A 17239-nucleotide genomic window follows, 5' to 3' on the forward strand; every position below is an offset into this window, starting at 1 on the left:
AACAGCGAGCTACGTTCCATTGAAGGGTTCTGTCATTAGGATCTATATTCAACTGTTCTCTTTGCCAAGAAACATGAAGCTTCAATCTTCCTCCAAAAAGACAAGACAAGACAAGACAAATGGTTCAGCTTCAAGATCTGCAGAGCTAGTCAGAACACAGGTCCAAAAAGCCAAACGGAAGCCATCTGGCTTCAAGGTAATGATTAGAAGCTTTGTTTCAGCAGTTAATTCTGGTCTTAAAAGAATATTGATTCCAGCTCCATATACACTTAGGCAGCCCTCTATCTTACAACTCTCTGCCATCTCTTTCATTCCTCCTACTTGCACTATTCAAGTTAAACTACAATGCTAAGTTTTTTAAGGAAAGAATCAACAGAATTACTGAAAGTTCACTTGGCAGATATGGAATCTCTAAGGCCCTTCAATCACAAGCAAAATGCTTTTTGTATGGCTGATGAGCCTAGAAGAAATTAGCTGGTAAAATCTGAAAATGTGTGCACATTTAAAGAGATCACTCTTCCCACTTAACACTTAAGATTTCTCGAGTAGGTGTATATTCTCTTAACAATTATGTTCACAGGCATGAGAAAACACAGGCCTCTGGAATCTCAAACCCAGGTTCTCTTTGTAACCTTACAGTGACTTGTGAGGTGCCCATCAGTTTAGCTGACCACTTTCATGTATTCATTTATTTATTTATTTTCCAGTTGTGGGGTTGAGTGGAAATGGGACAAAGATTTCAGGCCTCTGTCCCAAACCTCTCTTAGCAGCTGCAGTTTAAAGATGTCTTCATTGCATTCTGGTTTACTCTCGTCCTCATCCTGCCGGTACTCCAGTTCAATCATAAAACAGTAACACTGCGCATGTGAAAAGCCAGCAGGATTTCTCACCTCTCTTAAAAAACAAACCAAAATGATAAAAAAAAAAAAAAAAGGCAAGATCACACAGTAAATTGCAGAGCTGCCAATTTTTATAATTTAAATATCAATGACTGAAGTTATTTCAATGATCAATTTCTATTACAAATATTATCAACAACTTCTTATATAAGTTCAACATGTTAGAGCTCAAACTATTTTCATAAGTACTTTATATATTTAAAGTATTTTATATGTTTATACTGAAATTATGTATTTTTAAAAAAGGGATGGTCATCCCTTTCTTTCAGGCAAAATCGAACTTCTTTCCAAACACTGGGGTTTGGAGGTAGGGATGGAGGCAGATATTTCCCAAACTCACCCTCCCAGCAGAATCAAAGTAGCCTTCGGCCAGGGATTTGTTATAATCAGCATAAGGATTCGGGAAGGCCCTTTGCGCCATGATGCCAGAAACGAGCCTGCAGAACAGGGGAAAAAGAGAATCTACGTTGAGATACGGGCCAAGGCCGCGTTGCGAAGGCGGAGGCCAGCGCCCGGGGAACACCTTCCTTCCAGTCCCTCGGCCACTGCGCAGTCCTGGCGGTTCGAGTGGACCCCTGGCCCCCGGCGGCCCAGCCGTCAGGGTGTGGCACCTCCGCAAAAGGGCTGCCAGGGCTCCCAACCCACCGCGACGAAGGGGTTCCGTTTTGCACCCCACGTTCGCACTCTTGGGATTTCAAGCAACTGCTCGTGCACGGTCCCAAAGCCCTGTACGGCCTCTGGCCACTCACCCCGCCGCCTCCGGACAAAAACTGAAGCGACGCTTTCACTGCCCACTTCCTGCCAGCTGGACCAATCAGAGCCTTCGCCAATCCGGAGGCCCGCCCCTGTCTCATTTTCAGTTTGTTAAAGAGACAGAAGTGTTGTTTGTAAAGGGTGGGGCAGGTGATTTAATTCCCGGAGAGCTGGAGAGGGAACATATCTTAGAATAATGTGCAACTGTGGGCAATGTTTCCTACCCTTATTCTCCTTTAAATTAAAAAAAAAATCAAGTAAGCTAATTCAAGTCCAGATGATTCGTAAGAATTCATTTTTGTTTTTTTTTTTAATTTAGAGAAGAAAACTGAGTTCTGAACACATTCATAGTCCTACTGCTAGGACTGAAGGACTGAATAAAATTGAGGAGGATTATGTCTCTCCAGAGATTTGCCAAGCTTTTTTTTTTTTTTCTTAAACAAACAAAAAATGTAATAAAACACCGTCATCACTCTTAGTGACAAAGATCTTTGGAGATAATTTATGATAATTTAACCTCAAAGGCACTCAGTCAATGTGAGTGGCCAATGGCCAGGGATCACATGGCAGCTGCTGAAACTTAAAGGAAAATAACATGAAAGCACAAATCACAACTCTTAAGAACTTTAATCTGCTCCTTTAGTTTAAATTAGACCATAATACTGTATATCCAAGCCCTTTAAAAAGATAACAGTGTCCGATAGAGCAAGACGTAACATTCAATTCATAACATTCAATTTCAATGTTTAACAGTCTCTAGTATTTGAAAAATTTTGCTTTCATTTAAATCACACCTGGTACACATTAGGTCCATTCTGTTGCTCAGAGAATTTTGAATTTCAGTTCAATGATCAAAAATAGTCATTTTCTCTTCTCTTTCCTTCCTTATGTTTCAGTGAAGGTCCCTAGCCCCAAACCTCTTGTGGAAGCTCAATCCCCAGCCCACCCCCACCTTGGCCTAAGCTTGTTCCTCTGTGGCTGTCATCCCGAAGTCTCCTCCTGCCCTTGCTCTGGCTCAGTTTGTTCTTTTGAACCACTGCCCTACTAGGATACTTGTTAGCTCCTTCATCAAATTCATGAAAATTTAGTAGAAGCCCTCAGTGAATCTTAAATTGGAACTCCTCTTATTATAATAGATGAGTATGTGGAGGAGCAACTTGTAAGAGGAAAGAAATGGAATGAGAGCCATTTTCAGTTGTTTTTCTTTAATTATTTAAGGCTCACTACCAGTTTATCCTATTCACAGTCTTTGAGAGATTAAAATCGGAGTGATATTTATGTGTACTCATGACTACTAGAGGAGTCGGGCTTCCCAGGTGGCTCAGCGGTAAAGAATCCACCTGCCAATGCAGAAGACTAGGAATCTATCTCTGGGTCGGGAAGAGTCCCCTGGAAAAGGAAATGGCAACCCACCAGTATTCTTGCCTGGGAAATCCCATGGACAGAGGAGCCTCGTGAGCCCCAGTGCATGGGGTTGCAAAAGAGTCAGACACAACTTAGCTATCCTGGAAGCTATCCTGTTCACTGTAGTGTACTTAGCAGCATCCCTGTCCCCTGCCCATTAGACAACAGTAGTACCTTGTCACTGAGTAGTGATACTAACAATGTTTTCAGACTTTGCCAAATGCCAAGTATCCCTGGGGAAAGAGAAGTACAAAATTGACCCTGGTTGTAAACCACTGAAACTCATGAAAGATGATATTCTATTTCAATTTTTCCCTTAATTTCCTTTTCTCACTCATTTTTCTCCTTCAGGAGGCAATCACAACATTATATTTACTTTAGATAATATTTGGAAAGTATGTCAGGGGTTGTGTACGTATGCATTTTTAATAAGTGGGGTAGTGCTATAAATAACAACTTGTGTTTTATATCTATTCATGTTGCTCTATGTATACTTGGTTGTTTTAGATACCTGTATCAGTTCAGTTCAGTCATTTAATCCTGTCCGACTCTTTGCGAACCCATGAACTGCAGCACGCCAGGCCTCCCTGTCCATCACCAACTCCTAGAGTTCACTCAGACTCACGTCCATTGAGTCGGTGATGCCATCCAGCCATCTCATCCTATGTCGTCCCCTTCTCCTCCTGCCCCCAATCCCTCCCAGCATCAGAGTCTTTACCAATGACTCAACTCTTCGCATGAAGTGGCCAAAGTATTGGAGTTTCAGCTTTAGCATCAGTCCTTCAAAGAACACCCAGGACTGATCTCCTTCAGAATGGGACTGGTTGGATCTCCTTGCAGTCCAAGGGACTCTCAAGAGTCTTCTCCAACACCACAGTTCAAAAGCATCAATTCTTCAGTGCTCAGCTTTCTTCACAGTCCAACTCTCACATCCATACGTGACCAGTGGAAAAACCATAGCCTTGACTAGACGGACCTTTGTTGGCAAAGTAATGTCTCTGCTTCTGAATATGCTGTCTAGGTTGGTCATAACTTTCCTTCCAAGGAGTAAGCGTCTTTTAATTTCATGACTGCAATCGCCATCTGCAGTGATTTTGGAGCCCCCCAAAATAAAGTCAACCACTGTTTCCACTGTTTCCCCATCTATTTGCCATGAAGTGATGAGACCGGATGCCATGATCTTTGTTTTCTGAATGTTGAGCTTTAAAGCCAACTTTTTCACTCTCCTCTTTCACTTTCATCAAGAGGCTTTTTAGTTCCTCTTCACTTTCTGCCATAAGGGTGGTGTCATCTGCATATCTGAGGTTATTGATATTTCTCCTGGGAATCTTGATTCCAGCTTGTGTTTCTTCCAGCCCAGCGTTTCTCATGATGTTCTCTGCATATAAGTTAAACAAGCAGGGTGACAATATACAGCCTTGACGTACTCCTTTCCCTATTTGAAACCAGTCTGTTGTTCCATGCCCAGTTCTAACTGTTGCTTCCTGACCTGCATACAGGTTTTTTATGACATGTCTCCAACTCATCTTACTTATCCTTTCCCTCAAGGATAAGCATTGATTCTAACTTCCGTATCACAAATAATACAGCCAGGAATATCCAAGCACTTGTGCTTAAAAGGATCTGGTTGTGATTTTTTTCTGAGATATGTACCGTAAATGGATTTCTAGATCATAGGATGTCTTCATACTTAATTTTCCCAGTACTGTTAGATTGCTCTCCAGAACTAATGGACAAGTTTATATTCCCTCCAACAGTATCTAATAGCTTCTGACATTCCCATGTCCTCTCCAAGACTTGATATTATCTAGTATTCTGTTTTTTGCAATTCCAATGGGCAATGTGGAATCTCATTGATTGTTAAACTTTCAGGATTTTTATTGCTAATAGTGTTGAGTTCTTTGTATACTTGTTAGACAATCTGACCTTTCCCTAAGATTTACCTACCTACATATTTTACCCATTTTTCTTTGGGCATTGTATTATTTTCTTGTTGATTTACAGCAGCTGTTTTTTGTTTTTGTTTTGTTTTTTTGGATGGAGGGAGAGTTTATTCCAGTTATTAATCTCCTTTGGCTTTAGATGTTACAGATATCTTCTCATCTGTTAACTTTTTCTAAGATTTTCTCCATTGAATCAAAATTCTTCATTTGAATGAAGGCAAACCAATTCAACTTTAACACTGTAATTTCAGGATTAACTTCATGCTCAAAAAGTCTTTATCCATTCTTAAGTTTCAAAGGTGACTTACATTTTATTTTATTAGCTTTTTACTTTTTTTTTTTTTTTTTAGTTTTTTACTTTTATGTTTAGGTCTTTAATCTCTCTGGAGTTAAGTTATGAATATAGTGTAAAGCCTGGATCCAAAATTATTTTGGAAGGGTATAGAATTGTTTTGAAAGTTCAGATATAGTCAAAGCAGGACAAGTCCTCTCTTTGTTAATCAGAAAAAAACCAAAGATTGGAATGACTAGAAATCAAATAGAACTCATGTGTCTTGTTTTAGAAGCAACCCAAAGAATTTCTCCTTGATTCTGACTCAGAAGAAAAGTGATTGACACTGACATACTGTATAACCTTCTGGGGTGGCCATAACAGAGTACAATCAGACAGGTTGGTTTAAACAACAGGAATTATCATCTCAGAGTTCTGAGATTGGAAATCCAAGACAGTGTTCCAGCAGGCTTGATCTCTCCTGAATCCTCTCTCCTTCCGTGCACATGGTTGTTTTCTCCTGTGTCTTAACGTGGTCTTCTCTCTGTAAGTGTCTGCGAACAAATCTTCTCGTTATAAGAACACCAGTCATACTGGATTAGGACCCACCCCATGACCTCATTTCACTTTAATTATCTCCTTGAAAAGCCTACATCTCCAAATTTAGCCATGTGCTTAGGTACTGGGATTCAGGAATTCAACAAATGAATTTGGGGAAACACAATTCAACCCATAATGGTGCTTACGTTTTCATATATGGCAATGGTGTCTGCTCACACAGACCACAGCCTTGTCTAACTCAGTGAAACTAAGCCATGCTGTGTGGCGCCACCCAAGACAGGCGGGTCATGGTGGAGAGGTCTGACAGAATGTGGTCCACTGGAGAAGGGAATGGTAAACCGCTTCAGTATTCTTGCCTTGAGAACCACATGAACAGTATGAAAAGGCAAAATGATAGGATACTGAAAGAGGAACTCCCCAGTTCGGTAGGTGCCCAATATGCTACTGGAGATCAGTGGAGGAATAACTTCAGAAAGAATGAAGGGATGGAGCCAAAGCAAAAACAATACCCAGCTGTGCATGTGACTGGTGATAGAAGCAAGGTCTGATGCTGTAAAGAGCAATATTGCATAGGAACCTGGAGTATTAGGTCCATTAATCAAGGCAAATTGGAAGTAGTCAAAAGGAGATGGCAAGAGTGAACATTGACATTCTAGGAATCAGTGGACTAAAATGGACTGGAAGGGGTGAATTTAACTCAGATGATCATTATATATACTACTGTGGGCAGGAATCCCTTAGAAGAAATGGAATAGCCATCAAACAAAAGAGTTTGAAATGCAGTACTTGGATGCAATCTCAAAAATGACAGGATGATTTCTGTTCCAAGGCGGACCATTCAATATCACAGCAATCCAAGTCTATGCCCCAACCAGTAATGCCGAAGAAGCTGAAGTTGAACAGTTCTATGAAGACCTACAAGACCTTTTAGAACTAACACCCAAAAAAGATGTCCTTTTCATTATAGGGGACTGAAATGCAAAAGTAGGAAGTCAAGAAACACCTGAGGTAACAGGCAAATTTGGCCTTGGAATACGGAATGAAGCAGGGCAAAGGCTAATCGAGTTTTGACAAGAGAACGCACTGGTCATAGCAACACCCTCTTCCAACAACACAAGAGAAGACTCTACATGGACATCACCAGACGGTCAACACCGAAATCAGATTGATTATATTCTTTGCAGCCAAAGAAGGAGAAGCTCTATATAGTCAGCAAAAACAAGACTGGGAGCTGACTGTGGCTCAGATCATGAACTCCTTATTGCCAAATTCAGACTTAAATTGAAGAAAGTAGGGAAAACCATTAGACCATTCAGGTATGAGCTAAATCAAATTCCTTATGATTATACAGTGGCAGTGAGAAATAGATTTAAAGGACTAGATCTGATAGATAGAGTGCCTGATGAACTATGGATGGAGGTTCGTGACATTGTACAGGAGACAAGGATCAAGACCATCCCCATGGAAAAGAAATGCAAAAAAGCAAAATGCCTGTCTGGGGAGGCCTTACAAATAGCTGTGAAAAGAAGAGAAGCGAAAAGCAAAGGAGAAAAGGAAAGATATAAGCATCTGAATGCAGAGTTCCAAAGAACAGCAAGAAGAGATAAGAAAGCCTTCCTCAGTGATCAGTGCAAAGAAATAGAGGAAAACAACAGAATGAGAAAGACTAGAGATGTCTTCAAGAAAATTAGAGATACCAAGGGAACATTTCATGCAAAGATGGGCTTGATAAAGGACAGAAATGGTATGGACCTAACAGAAGCAGAAGATGTTAAGAAGAACTGGCAAGAATACACGGAAGAACTGTGCAAAAAAGATCTTCACGACCCAGATAATCACAATGGTGTGATCACTCACCTAGAGCCAGACATCCTGGAATGTGAAGTCAAGTGGGCCTTAGGAAGCATCACTAGGAACAAAGCTAGTAGGGGTGATGGAATTCCATTTGAGCTATTTCAAACCCTGAAAGATGATGCTGTGAAAGTGCTGCACTCAATATGTCAGCAAATTTGGAAAACTCTGCAGTGGCCACAGGACTGGAAAAGGTCAGTTTTCATTCCAATCCCAAAGAAAGGCAATGCCAAAGAGTGCTCAAACTACTGCACAATTGCACTCATCTCACATGCTAGTAAAGTAATGCTTACAATTCTCCAAGCCAGGTGTCAGCAATACGTGAACCGTGAACTTCCAGATGTTCAAGCTGGTTTTAGAAAAGGCAGAGGAACCAGAGATCAAATTGCCAACATCTGGCTGGATCACTGAAAAATCAAGAGAGTTCCAGAAAAACATCTATTTCTGCTTTATTGACTATGCCAAAGCCTTTGACTGTGTGGATCACAATAAACTGTGGAAAATTCTGAAGGAAATGGGAATACCAGACCACCTGACCTGCCTCTTGAGAAACCTATATGCAGGTCAGGAAGCAACAGTTAGAACTGGACATGGAACAACAGACTGGTTCCAATTGGAAAAGGTGTACGTCAAGGCTGTATATTGTCACCCTGCTTTTTAAACTTATATGTAGAGAACATCATGAGAAATGCTGGGCTGGAAGAAACACAAGCTGGAATCAAGATTGCCGGGAGAAATATCAATAACCTCAGATATGCAGATGATACCACCCTTATGGCAGAAAGTGAAGAGGAACTAAAAAGCCTCTTGATGAAAGTGAAAGAGGAGAGTGAAAAAGTTGGCTTTAAAGCTCAACATTCAGAAAACAAAGATCATGGCATCCGGTTCCATCACTTCATAGGAAATAGATGGGAAACAGTGGAAACAGTGTCAGACTTTATTTTTTGGAGCTCCAAAATCACTGCAGATGGTGATTGCAGTCATGAAATTAAAAGATGCTTACTCCTTGGAAGGAAAGTTATGACCAACCTAGATGGCATATTCAAAAGCAGAGATATTACTTTGCCAACAAAGGTCCGTCTAGTCAAGGCTATGGTTTTTCCTGTGGTCATGTATGGATGTGAGAGTTGGACTGTGAAGAAAGCTGAGCGCCGAAGAATTGATGCTTTTGAACTGTGGTGTTGGAGAAGACTCTTGAGAGTCCCTTGGACTGCAAGGAGATCCAATTAGTCAAAGGAGATCAGTCCTGGGTATTCTTTGGAAGGACTGATGCTGAAGCTGAAGCTCCAATACTTTGGCCACCTCACGTTAAGAGCTGACATTGAAAAAGACCTTGATGGTAGGAGGGATTGGGGGCAGGAGGAAAAGGGGACGACAGAGGATGAAATGGCTGGATGGCATCACCAACTCGATGGACATGAGTTTAGGTGAACTCCGGGAGTTGGTGATGGACAGGGAGGCCTGGTGTGCTGCAATTCATGGGTTTGCAAAGAGTCGGACATGACTGAGTGACTGGACTGAACTGACTGGTGTCTGCATACATCTGTGGTTAATACCGGAATGATTCAAGGACCATACACTTTTGATAAATTTAGATTTTTAAAAAAATCATTATAGTGTTCTTTCTCTTAATTTGTGAATCTGTTTTGTGTGGACCCTTAGGGAACAGTTATTGTATTATTTCCTTTAAAAAAGAATACCTCTAGAAATCTGGGAAGTTATATTATTGAGAAAACATGTATCATCAGTCAGCTCCTTAGTTGTCTTCTAAGATCTTAATTTCAAAATGCTATGATGTGTATTAGGGTGAACACTAAGTTACAGTTATAAAGAGGCTTAAAAACACAATCACTGACATAACTAGAAATTTATTTTTCTCTTACCTGAGAGTAGCTTAGCTCATTGTAGCCATTTATCATCTTAGGTTCCTTCTTGTTTTTTCCACCATTAATGAGCTATCCTCACCTGCAGGATCCATGCTGGCCATAGGCATGTCTCTTCCAGGTTGTGGGAAGGTCAGGAAAACAGAGAAGTACCCATCCGATGCCTTGACCCTCAGCAGGAAGTGGAACCAATCACTTCCCACAGTATTCCATCTGTGAGAATCCAGGCACATGGCTACCTCCAGCTGCCTGGGTGGTTGTGGGATGAAGTCCTTTGCTGAGCTGCTAAATGCCCACCTAGAATAAAAGAAAGGGAAGACTCGCTGTGGTGGACAGTTGATCTTCAATGCAGAATGGAAATTCTAGTTATTGATACTCTGTGTCTCCCATCAAAGGGGCAACATGCTTAAATTTCTGTGGTGTTCCCTTTTCCTCTGACCTCCTAGCAACCACATCATCTGTGTTTCCTGTTGCATATTCCCTTGAACTTTCTGGGTCATTGACTGGGTCACTGACTTATGATAGAAGACAAATTGTAAGACTCCATATCTTTTTTTTTCTAGAAGATTCTCCCCTCTCAAAACAAAACAGGTTGAAACATATGCACAAAATCAGGCAAATGGCTATGAATTTTTTTTTTTACTTTTCTCCTAAGTATCATCTCTTCTGTGGAGAGTACCCTATTTTCATTTCAGCTTAAAGAAGTATAAAGCAAGCATTATCTAAGTTGGAGTTTAATATCACTATGCTATTGGTTTAACATCCATCTGGGACTGTGTAATATTAAAACAATTTTCTATTTTATTTACAGTACAGAATCCATGGATTGACAGGAACTATATTGCCAGAGGAGGAAACAAGAACATAAACAGTCATACACCACATTCGCTACTTTTAATTTCCCAGAGATAGTATTTCCTAAGGTAGCATTTCCTCCCTCCCTTGTCAGGAGTGTTGTTAGTGTGCTGTCAGATTCTTTTCTCTAAATGTACCTGCTGGCTGAGAACTGCTATTATGTGAGACAGATGTGCTAGGGTTTCCTTGTGAGATTAAAGACTATGTATAGAAAGTTGATAAAAAAGTACAAACATTTAAACTGTCTTTTCCTCTCTACACTTCACATTTGAGAAGGGATCTTGATCAACAGTGTTAGTTCATGTCTTTACAAGCAAAATAAAAAAGAGGTTTTCTCTGTTATTGTTGAACCCCTACTGGTTGTTAAAATTATGCAGATCTCCATTTTTCTATATGCTTAATATGCATAAGGAAGGTAGAAATGAGCAGCCTTCTGATGACAATGAATCATTAATCAGGCGGTTTATATTTGCTTCCATCCCCACTCAAGCATGTAAAACTCACCTATGGAATAAAATGATTTATTACCAAAGCCTTGGAAAATGTTGTCCCATTTCAAGGTGTTCTTTTGGCATCTCTGGCAGTCCTGCTTCCCAACAGAGAGACACTCTGGTTCATACAGTCCTTCATTTTAAGCTCCAGAATTGCCTCACAGCAGGTACTTTTCAATCATCTAAAAGAGAAACTTCACAATTTCCCGACTTGCCTGGTAGCCACGTTACTTGTACTTCATCTTTCCTTTGTATTTGCCATAAGAGGTGACAGTTCAGATGGATCGGGGAGTAACTATGTGAGTAGATTAGTTTATAAAAAGAGATGGGAGAAACTGCTACTTCAGGATATATGAACTTTGCTGTACAACTTACAGATTTAGAAGGAAACTTCCAGAATTCAGCGGGGTGCACCTGGAACGATCACAACATTGTTAATCAGCTATAATCCAATATAAAATAAAAAGTAAACAACAATTCAGCTGATTTGCCCTGCCACTGCCACGTGGGGTTATCTGGAACTGACCACATTGCTGGTCAACCAGTGGCTTTGGTCCAGAGAAGAGTGCAGTCCGGGGATGGGCTGGCTCCTTCACCACTGTCACAACATCTGGGTTGAACCTTGAAGCCTAGATCCAAAGCTGCTCTTTGTAAGTGGCTGAGAAAGCCAGGGGCAAATTCTCAGGCAGGTTTCCTGACCCCTGAGGGACAGGACTTGGAGCCTAAGGAGTTACTTTTCCCCCAGGTAATTGCAAATTCTAGAGCAATTGATACAATTATGTCACCTTGCTGCTGCTGCTGCTGCTGCTAAGTCACTTCAGTTGTGTCTGACTCTGGAACTTATTAAAAATGCAGCTTTTCTCACTTTACTGCCAGACTGATTCCTGATTCAGGACGTTTGGGGTTGAATCTGCATTTAAAAAAATGAGTTCTTGATAGATTCTCTTGCAGACTAAATTTTGAAAAATGCTGGAAAGAAAGAGGGAGGAAGAATAGAAAAACTATGGTTCTAAATGGTAACAATTAGACTGAAATTTTTGAGTTATCGTATTCTCCAATTTATATTCGATATATCATAACACTAAAGTATTTCCTGAGGCTATTGTTAAAAAATAGAAAAACAACACCCACTAACTCCCTTAAAAAATAAAACAGAAAGGAAAAAGAAATGTCTGTTCATTTTAACCTAATACAAACTGCACTTAGAGGGAGCTATTTCACGCTAGAACCTTCCAGATCATAACTTCTTTTAACAGCCAATTAGGATTTTAAACATCTTTGATGGTGTTAGTGGTAAAGAATCTTCCTGCTAATGCAGTAGACACAGGTTTGATCCCTGGGTCAAGATGATTTCCTGGAGGAGGAAATGGCAACCCACTCCAGTATTCTTGCCTGGAGGATCCCATGGATAGAGGAGCCTGGTGGGCTACAGTCCATGGGGTCACAAAGAGTCAGATATAACTGAGCAACTGAGTACACACACGTATTGCCAGAAGTTCTTTCTTAGATCTAACCTACATATTTCTCAACCAGAAGTTTAAGCATGTCTTGAGCAAGATGGAGAACAACTTGTCAGGACAAGTCTTTTTGAAACTTTAGCTTGTTTTTCTTCAGGCAGCATTTTACATAATTGCGTTTTACACCTTTTCATATTGGGGCTAACTAAGAGCTCTTTAATAAAGCCCTGACTCATCAAGCTGGGAACCAGGCAGGTAGTGCTGAAGGGAGCAGGAGGTTGCTGCCACTCATAAACCTGCTGGAGCATTTGGTGTTGCTGATAGGGCTATAAAAAGGCCAAGGAAGAGAGACTGGTCCACAGTCCCATTCTAATAATAATATCTACTGTATACAAAACCTTTATACTGTGTGCTGGGAACTTTACTGGGCTTCCCTGGCAGCTCAGAAGGTAAAGTATCTGCCTGCAATGCAGGAGACCTGGCTTTGATCCCTGGATCAGGAAGATACCCTGGAGAAAGGAATGGCGACCCGGTATTTTTGGGGCTTCCCTTGAGTTTCCTTTGATACTTGGAACAGTCTTGTGAGTTGTCACTACTATTAATGTCCCGCTTTTGCAGATGAGGGAGATGAAACTTACAAAGTGAAGACACTTTCCCAAGGCCATCATGGAGCAAGGGTGTGGTCCTAGACCTTTCAAATGGAGAACCACTATGCTCCCACATGATCCCTGTCCTTGGACTTGGGCAGCTCTAGCCCTCAGCGCTTCCACCCTTGCCCTCTGCTGACATTAGGGCTCCAGTGCTGCCCCTCAGCTACTCATTATCCCTGCCATTCCTTAAAAATTCCTATTTATTCTTCCTGCTCCAAATCTGTTTTTCTCTTGCTTTGAATTTGTTGTTCAGTTGCTCAGTCATCTCTGACTCTTTGTGACCTCATGGATTGTAGCATGCCAGGCTTCCCTCTCCTTTACCATCTCCTGGAGCTTGCTCAAATTCATGTCCATTGAGTTCATGATGCCATCCAACCATCTCATCCTCTGTCATCCCCTTCTCCTCCTGCCTTTTATCTTTCCCAGCATCAGGGTCTTTTCTAATGAGCTGGCTTTTCATATCAGGTGGCCACAGTATTGGCGCTTCAGCTTTAGCATCAGTCCTTCCAATGAATATTCAGGGTTGATTTCCTTTAGGATTGACTGGTTGGATCTCCTTGCTGTCCAAGGGATTCGAGTCTTCTCCAATACCACAGTTAGAAAGCATCAATTCTTTGGTACTCAGCCTTTTTTATGTTTCAACTCTCATATCCATACATGGCTATTGGAAAAACCTACTGCTTTTTAATATGCTGTCTAGGTTTGTCACAGCTTTACTTCCAAGGAGCAAATGTCTTAATTTCATGGCTGCAGTCACCATCTGCAGTGGTTTTGGAGCCCAAGAAACTAAAGTCTGTCACTGTTTCCATTGTTCCCCCATCCATTTGCCATGAAGTGATGGGACCGGATGCCATGATCTTCGTTTTTTGAATGTTGAGTTTCAAACCAGTTTTTTCACTCCCTTCTTTCACCTTCTTTAGGAGGCTCTTTATTTCCTCTTTGCTTTATGCCATAAGGGTGGTGTTATCTGCATATCTGAGGTTATTGATATTTCTCCTGGCAATCTTGATTCCAGCTTGTGCTACATCAAGCCTGGCATTTCACATGATGTACTCTGCATATAAGTTAAATAAGCAGGGTGACAATATACAACCTTGATGTACTTCTTTCCCAATTTTGAACCAGTCTGCTGTTCCATGTCCTGTTCTAACTGTTGCTTCTTGACCTGCATACAGGTTTCTTAGAAGGAAGGTAAGGTGCTTTGAATATTTGAGTTCAAATAAACTGATGCAGATGTACGTGGTGGGAGGTAAAATTTTACACTTGCCTGCAAAAATCACATTTTATCTGTTTCCATGTAGTTGATTTGTACTCAGCCTGCCTGGGGGTAGGGGGTGGGGACTGGTAAAGGGCTGGACCTCTATAATGCTTCCAAATTATATTCTCTGATACATTTGGGTTGGCTCTTTTGTTTATTCATTCACCTCTTTACTTTTCAAATAGGTGTTTCAAGTAGATGTTTTTGGAACATCTATTGTTTCCTAGGTTTTGGGAATAGAAAACTAACCGGTGTGGTGTTTTACCTAAAGTATCAGTCTAGTAAGAAGATGAACAAGTAAAGAGATGAGTGCAATCTGCATATAGGTTATCCTGTAAGATGTGCAGGCACCTATGGGAACTCATAGGAGAGGCACCTAACCCCACCTGGGGCAGCCTGGGAGGTTTCCTGGCAGGTGATACCTGAACTGAGTCTGGAAGGAAGTGTAACAATGAGCTAAATAAAAATCAGCGGGGGTGATCATTTCAGTCTAGAATGGTTGCATTTCCTATACTATATACATATGGAATTGTATCATATGTACTCTGCCTTTTTTTTTCACCCAAAATAATTGTTTTAAGATTTATCCACATTGAAAATATCAATATCTTTTTTTTTATGTTCAGTTTTATTCTAGTCTGTGGATATACCACAATTTGCTTCTTCATTCATCTCCTCATTTCAGTTCAGTTGCTCAGTTGTGTCTGACTCTTTGTGACCCCATGAACCCCAGCACACCAGGCCTCTCTGTCCATCAGCAACTCCTGGAGCCCGTCCAAATCCATGTCCATCCAGTCGGTGATGCCATCCAACCATCTCATCCTCTGTCATCCCCTTCTCCTCCTGCCCTCGATCTTTCCCAGCATCAGGGTCTTTTCCAATGAGTCAGGTGGCCAAAGTATTGAAGTTTCAGCTTCAACATCAGTCCTTCCAATGAACATCCAAGACTGGTCTCCTTTGGGATGGACTGGTTGGATCTCCTTGCAGTCCAAGGGACTCTCAAGAGTCTTCTCCAACACCACAGTTCAAAAGCATCAATTCTTTGGCACTCAGCTTTCTTTATAGTCCAACTCTCACATCCATACATGACTACTGGAAAAACCATAGCCTTGACTAGATGGACCTTTGTTGGCAAAGTAATGTCTCTGCTTTTGAATATGCTATCTAGGTTGGTCATAACTTTCCTTCCAAGGAGTAAGCATCTTTTAATTTCATGCTGCAATCACCATCTGCAGTGATTTTGGAGCCCAGAAAAATAAAGTCTGTCACTGTTTCCATTGTTTCCCCATCTATTTCCCATGAAGTGATGGGACCAGATGCCATGATCTTCATTTTCTGTATGTTGAGCTTTAAGCCAACTTTTTAACTCTCCTCTTAAACTTTCATCAAGAGGCTCTTTAGTTCTTCTTCACTTTATGCCATAAGGGTGGTGTCATCTGCATATCTGAGGTTATCAATATTTCTCCCAGCAATCTTCATTCCAGCTTGTGCTTCTTCCAGCCCAGCATTTCTCATGATGTACTCTGCATATAAGCCTTGATGTACTCCTTTTCCAATTGGAACCAATCAGTTGTTCCATGTCCAATTCTAACTGTTGTTTCCTGACCTGCATACAGGTTTCTCAAGAGGCAGGTCAGGTGGTTTGGTATTCCCATCTCTTTAAGAATCTTCCACAGTTTATTGTGATCCACACAGTCAAAGGCTTTGGTATAGTCAATAAAGCAGAAGTAGACGTTTTTCTGCAACTCTCTTGCCTTTTCGATGATCCAACAGACATTGGCAAATTTGATCCCTGGTTCCTCTGCCTTTTCTAAAACCAGCTTGAACATCTGGAAGTTCACTGTTCATGTATTGCTGAAGCCTGGCTTGGAGAATTTTAAGCATTACTTTACTAGCATGTGAGATGAGTGTAATTCTTCATGAACATTTATTTGGGCTATTTCCAGTTATTTGCTATTTACAAATGAAGGTGCTAGGGGCATGTACAAGTCTTTATAAGAGTACACTCTTTTTGTTTCTCTTGGCTTAAAACTTAAGAATGGAATGACTGTGTAGAATGTAAGTGAAAGTGAAAGTTGCTCAGTCTTTGTGACCCCATGGACTATATAGTCCATGGAATTTTCCAGGCCAGAATACTGGAGTGGTAGCCTTCCCCTGGAGAAGGGAATCTTCCAAACCCAGGGATTGAACTCAGGTCTTCCACATTGCAGGTGGATTTAGCAGCTGAGCCACAAGGGAAGCTGAAGAATCCTGGAGTGGGTAGCTTATCCCTTCTCCAGCAGATCTGCCTGACTAAGAATTGAACCAAGGTCTCCTGCATTGCAGGCAGATTCTTTTCCAAATGAGCTATCAGGGAAGCCCAGTATGTGTTTGATGTTTAGAAATGAATTAACTGTGTACTAAAATGACTGTACCATTTCACATTGCCACCATCTGTGTATGAGCGTTCCTGTTCCTCCACATATTCACTGACACATAGTGTGTTCAGTCCCTTTAGTTTTAGCCATCCTAGTGGGTTTGTAGTAGTTTCTCATTATTGTTTTAATTTTCATTCCTCTAGTTACTAACACTATTGAACGTCTTTTCATATGCTTTTCTGCAAACCATGTACCTTTTTTTTGATGATGTGTCTATTCAAATCCTTTGCCCCTCTTTTTATTAGGGTGTTTATTTTCTTAGTAGTTTTGAGACTTCTTTATATATTCTGGACACATGTCGTTTATCAGATATGTGATTTGCAAATGTTTTCTCCAAAGCTGTGACTTGTCTTTTCTTTTTCTTAACAGTGTCTTTGAAGAACATCTAATGACTGGTTATTTGCATGCATGCTAAATTGATTCAGTCATGTCCTATTCTTTGCGATTCTGTGGCTTTTAGCTGGCCAGGCTCCTCTGTTCATGGAATTCTCCAGGCAAGAATACTGGAGTGGGTTGGCTTACCCTTCTCCATGTGATCTTCCCAAC

The 17239-nt window shown here is 41.0% G+C and overlaps 1 protein-coding gene across 2 annotated transcripts in view; it reads right to left on the minus strand.

Annotated features, from left to right (window-relative positions):
- The window catches only part of LANCL1 (LanC like glutathione S-transferase 1), a 49412-nt gene extending 47705 nt beyond the window's left edge, over window positions 1–1707 (minus strand). The window contains exons 1-2 of one of the 2 annotated variants that reach the window (XM_019976297.2): window positions 1649–1707; window positions 1240–1336 (exon numbers count right to left, since the gene is read on the minus strand). In XM_019976297.2, coding sequence (XP_019831856.1) covers window positions 1240–1320 — 81 coding nt within the window. In that variant the 5' untranslated portion in view covers window positions 1321–1336; window positions 1649–1707. Of the gene's footprint in view, window positions 1–1239; window positions 1337–1544 lie in introns of both variants that reach the window. The other variant, XM_019976287.2, reaches the window with a different exon arrangement.
- Between the last annotated feature and the right edge of the window lie 15532 nt (window positions 1708–17239).

Source organism: Bos indicus, chromosome 2 (genome assembly GCF_029378745.1).
Source record: "Bos indicus isolate NIAB-ARS_2022 breed Sahiwal x Tharparkar chromosome 2, NIAB-ARS_B.indTharparkar_mat_pri_1.0, whole genome shotgun sequence".
Classification (NCBI taxonomy): Eukaryota; Metazoa; Chordata; class Mammalia; order Artiodactyla; family Bovidae; genus Bos; species Bos indicus.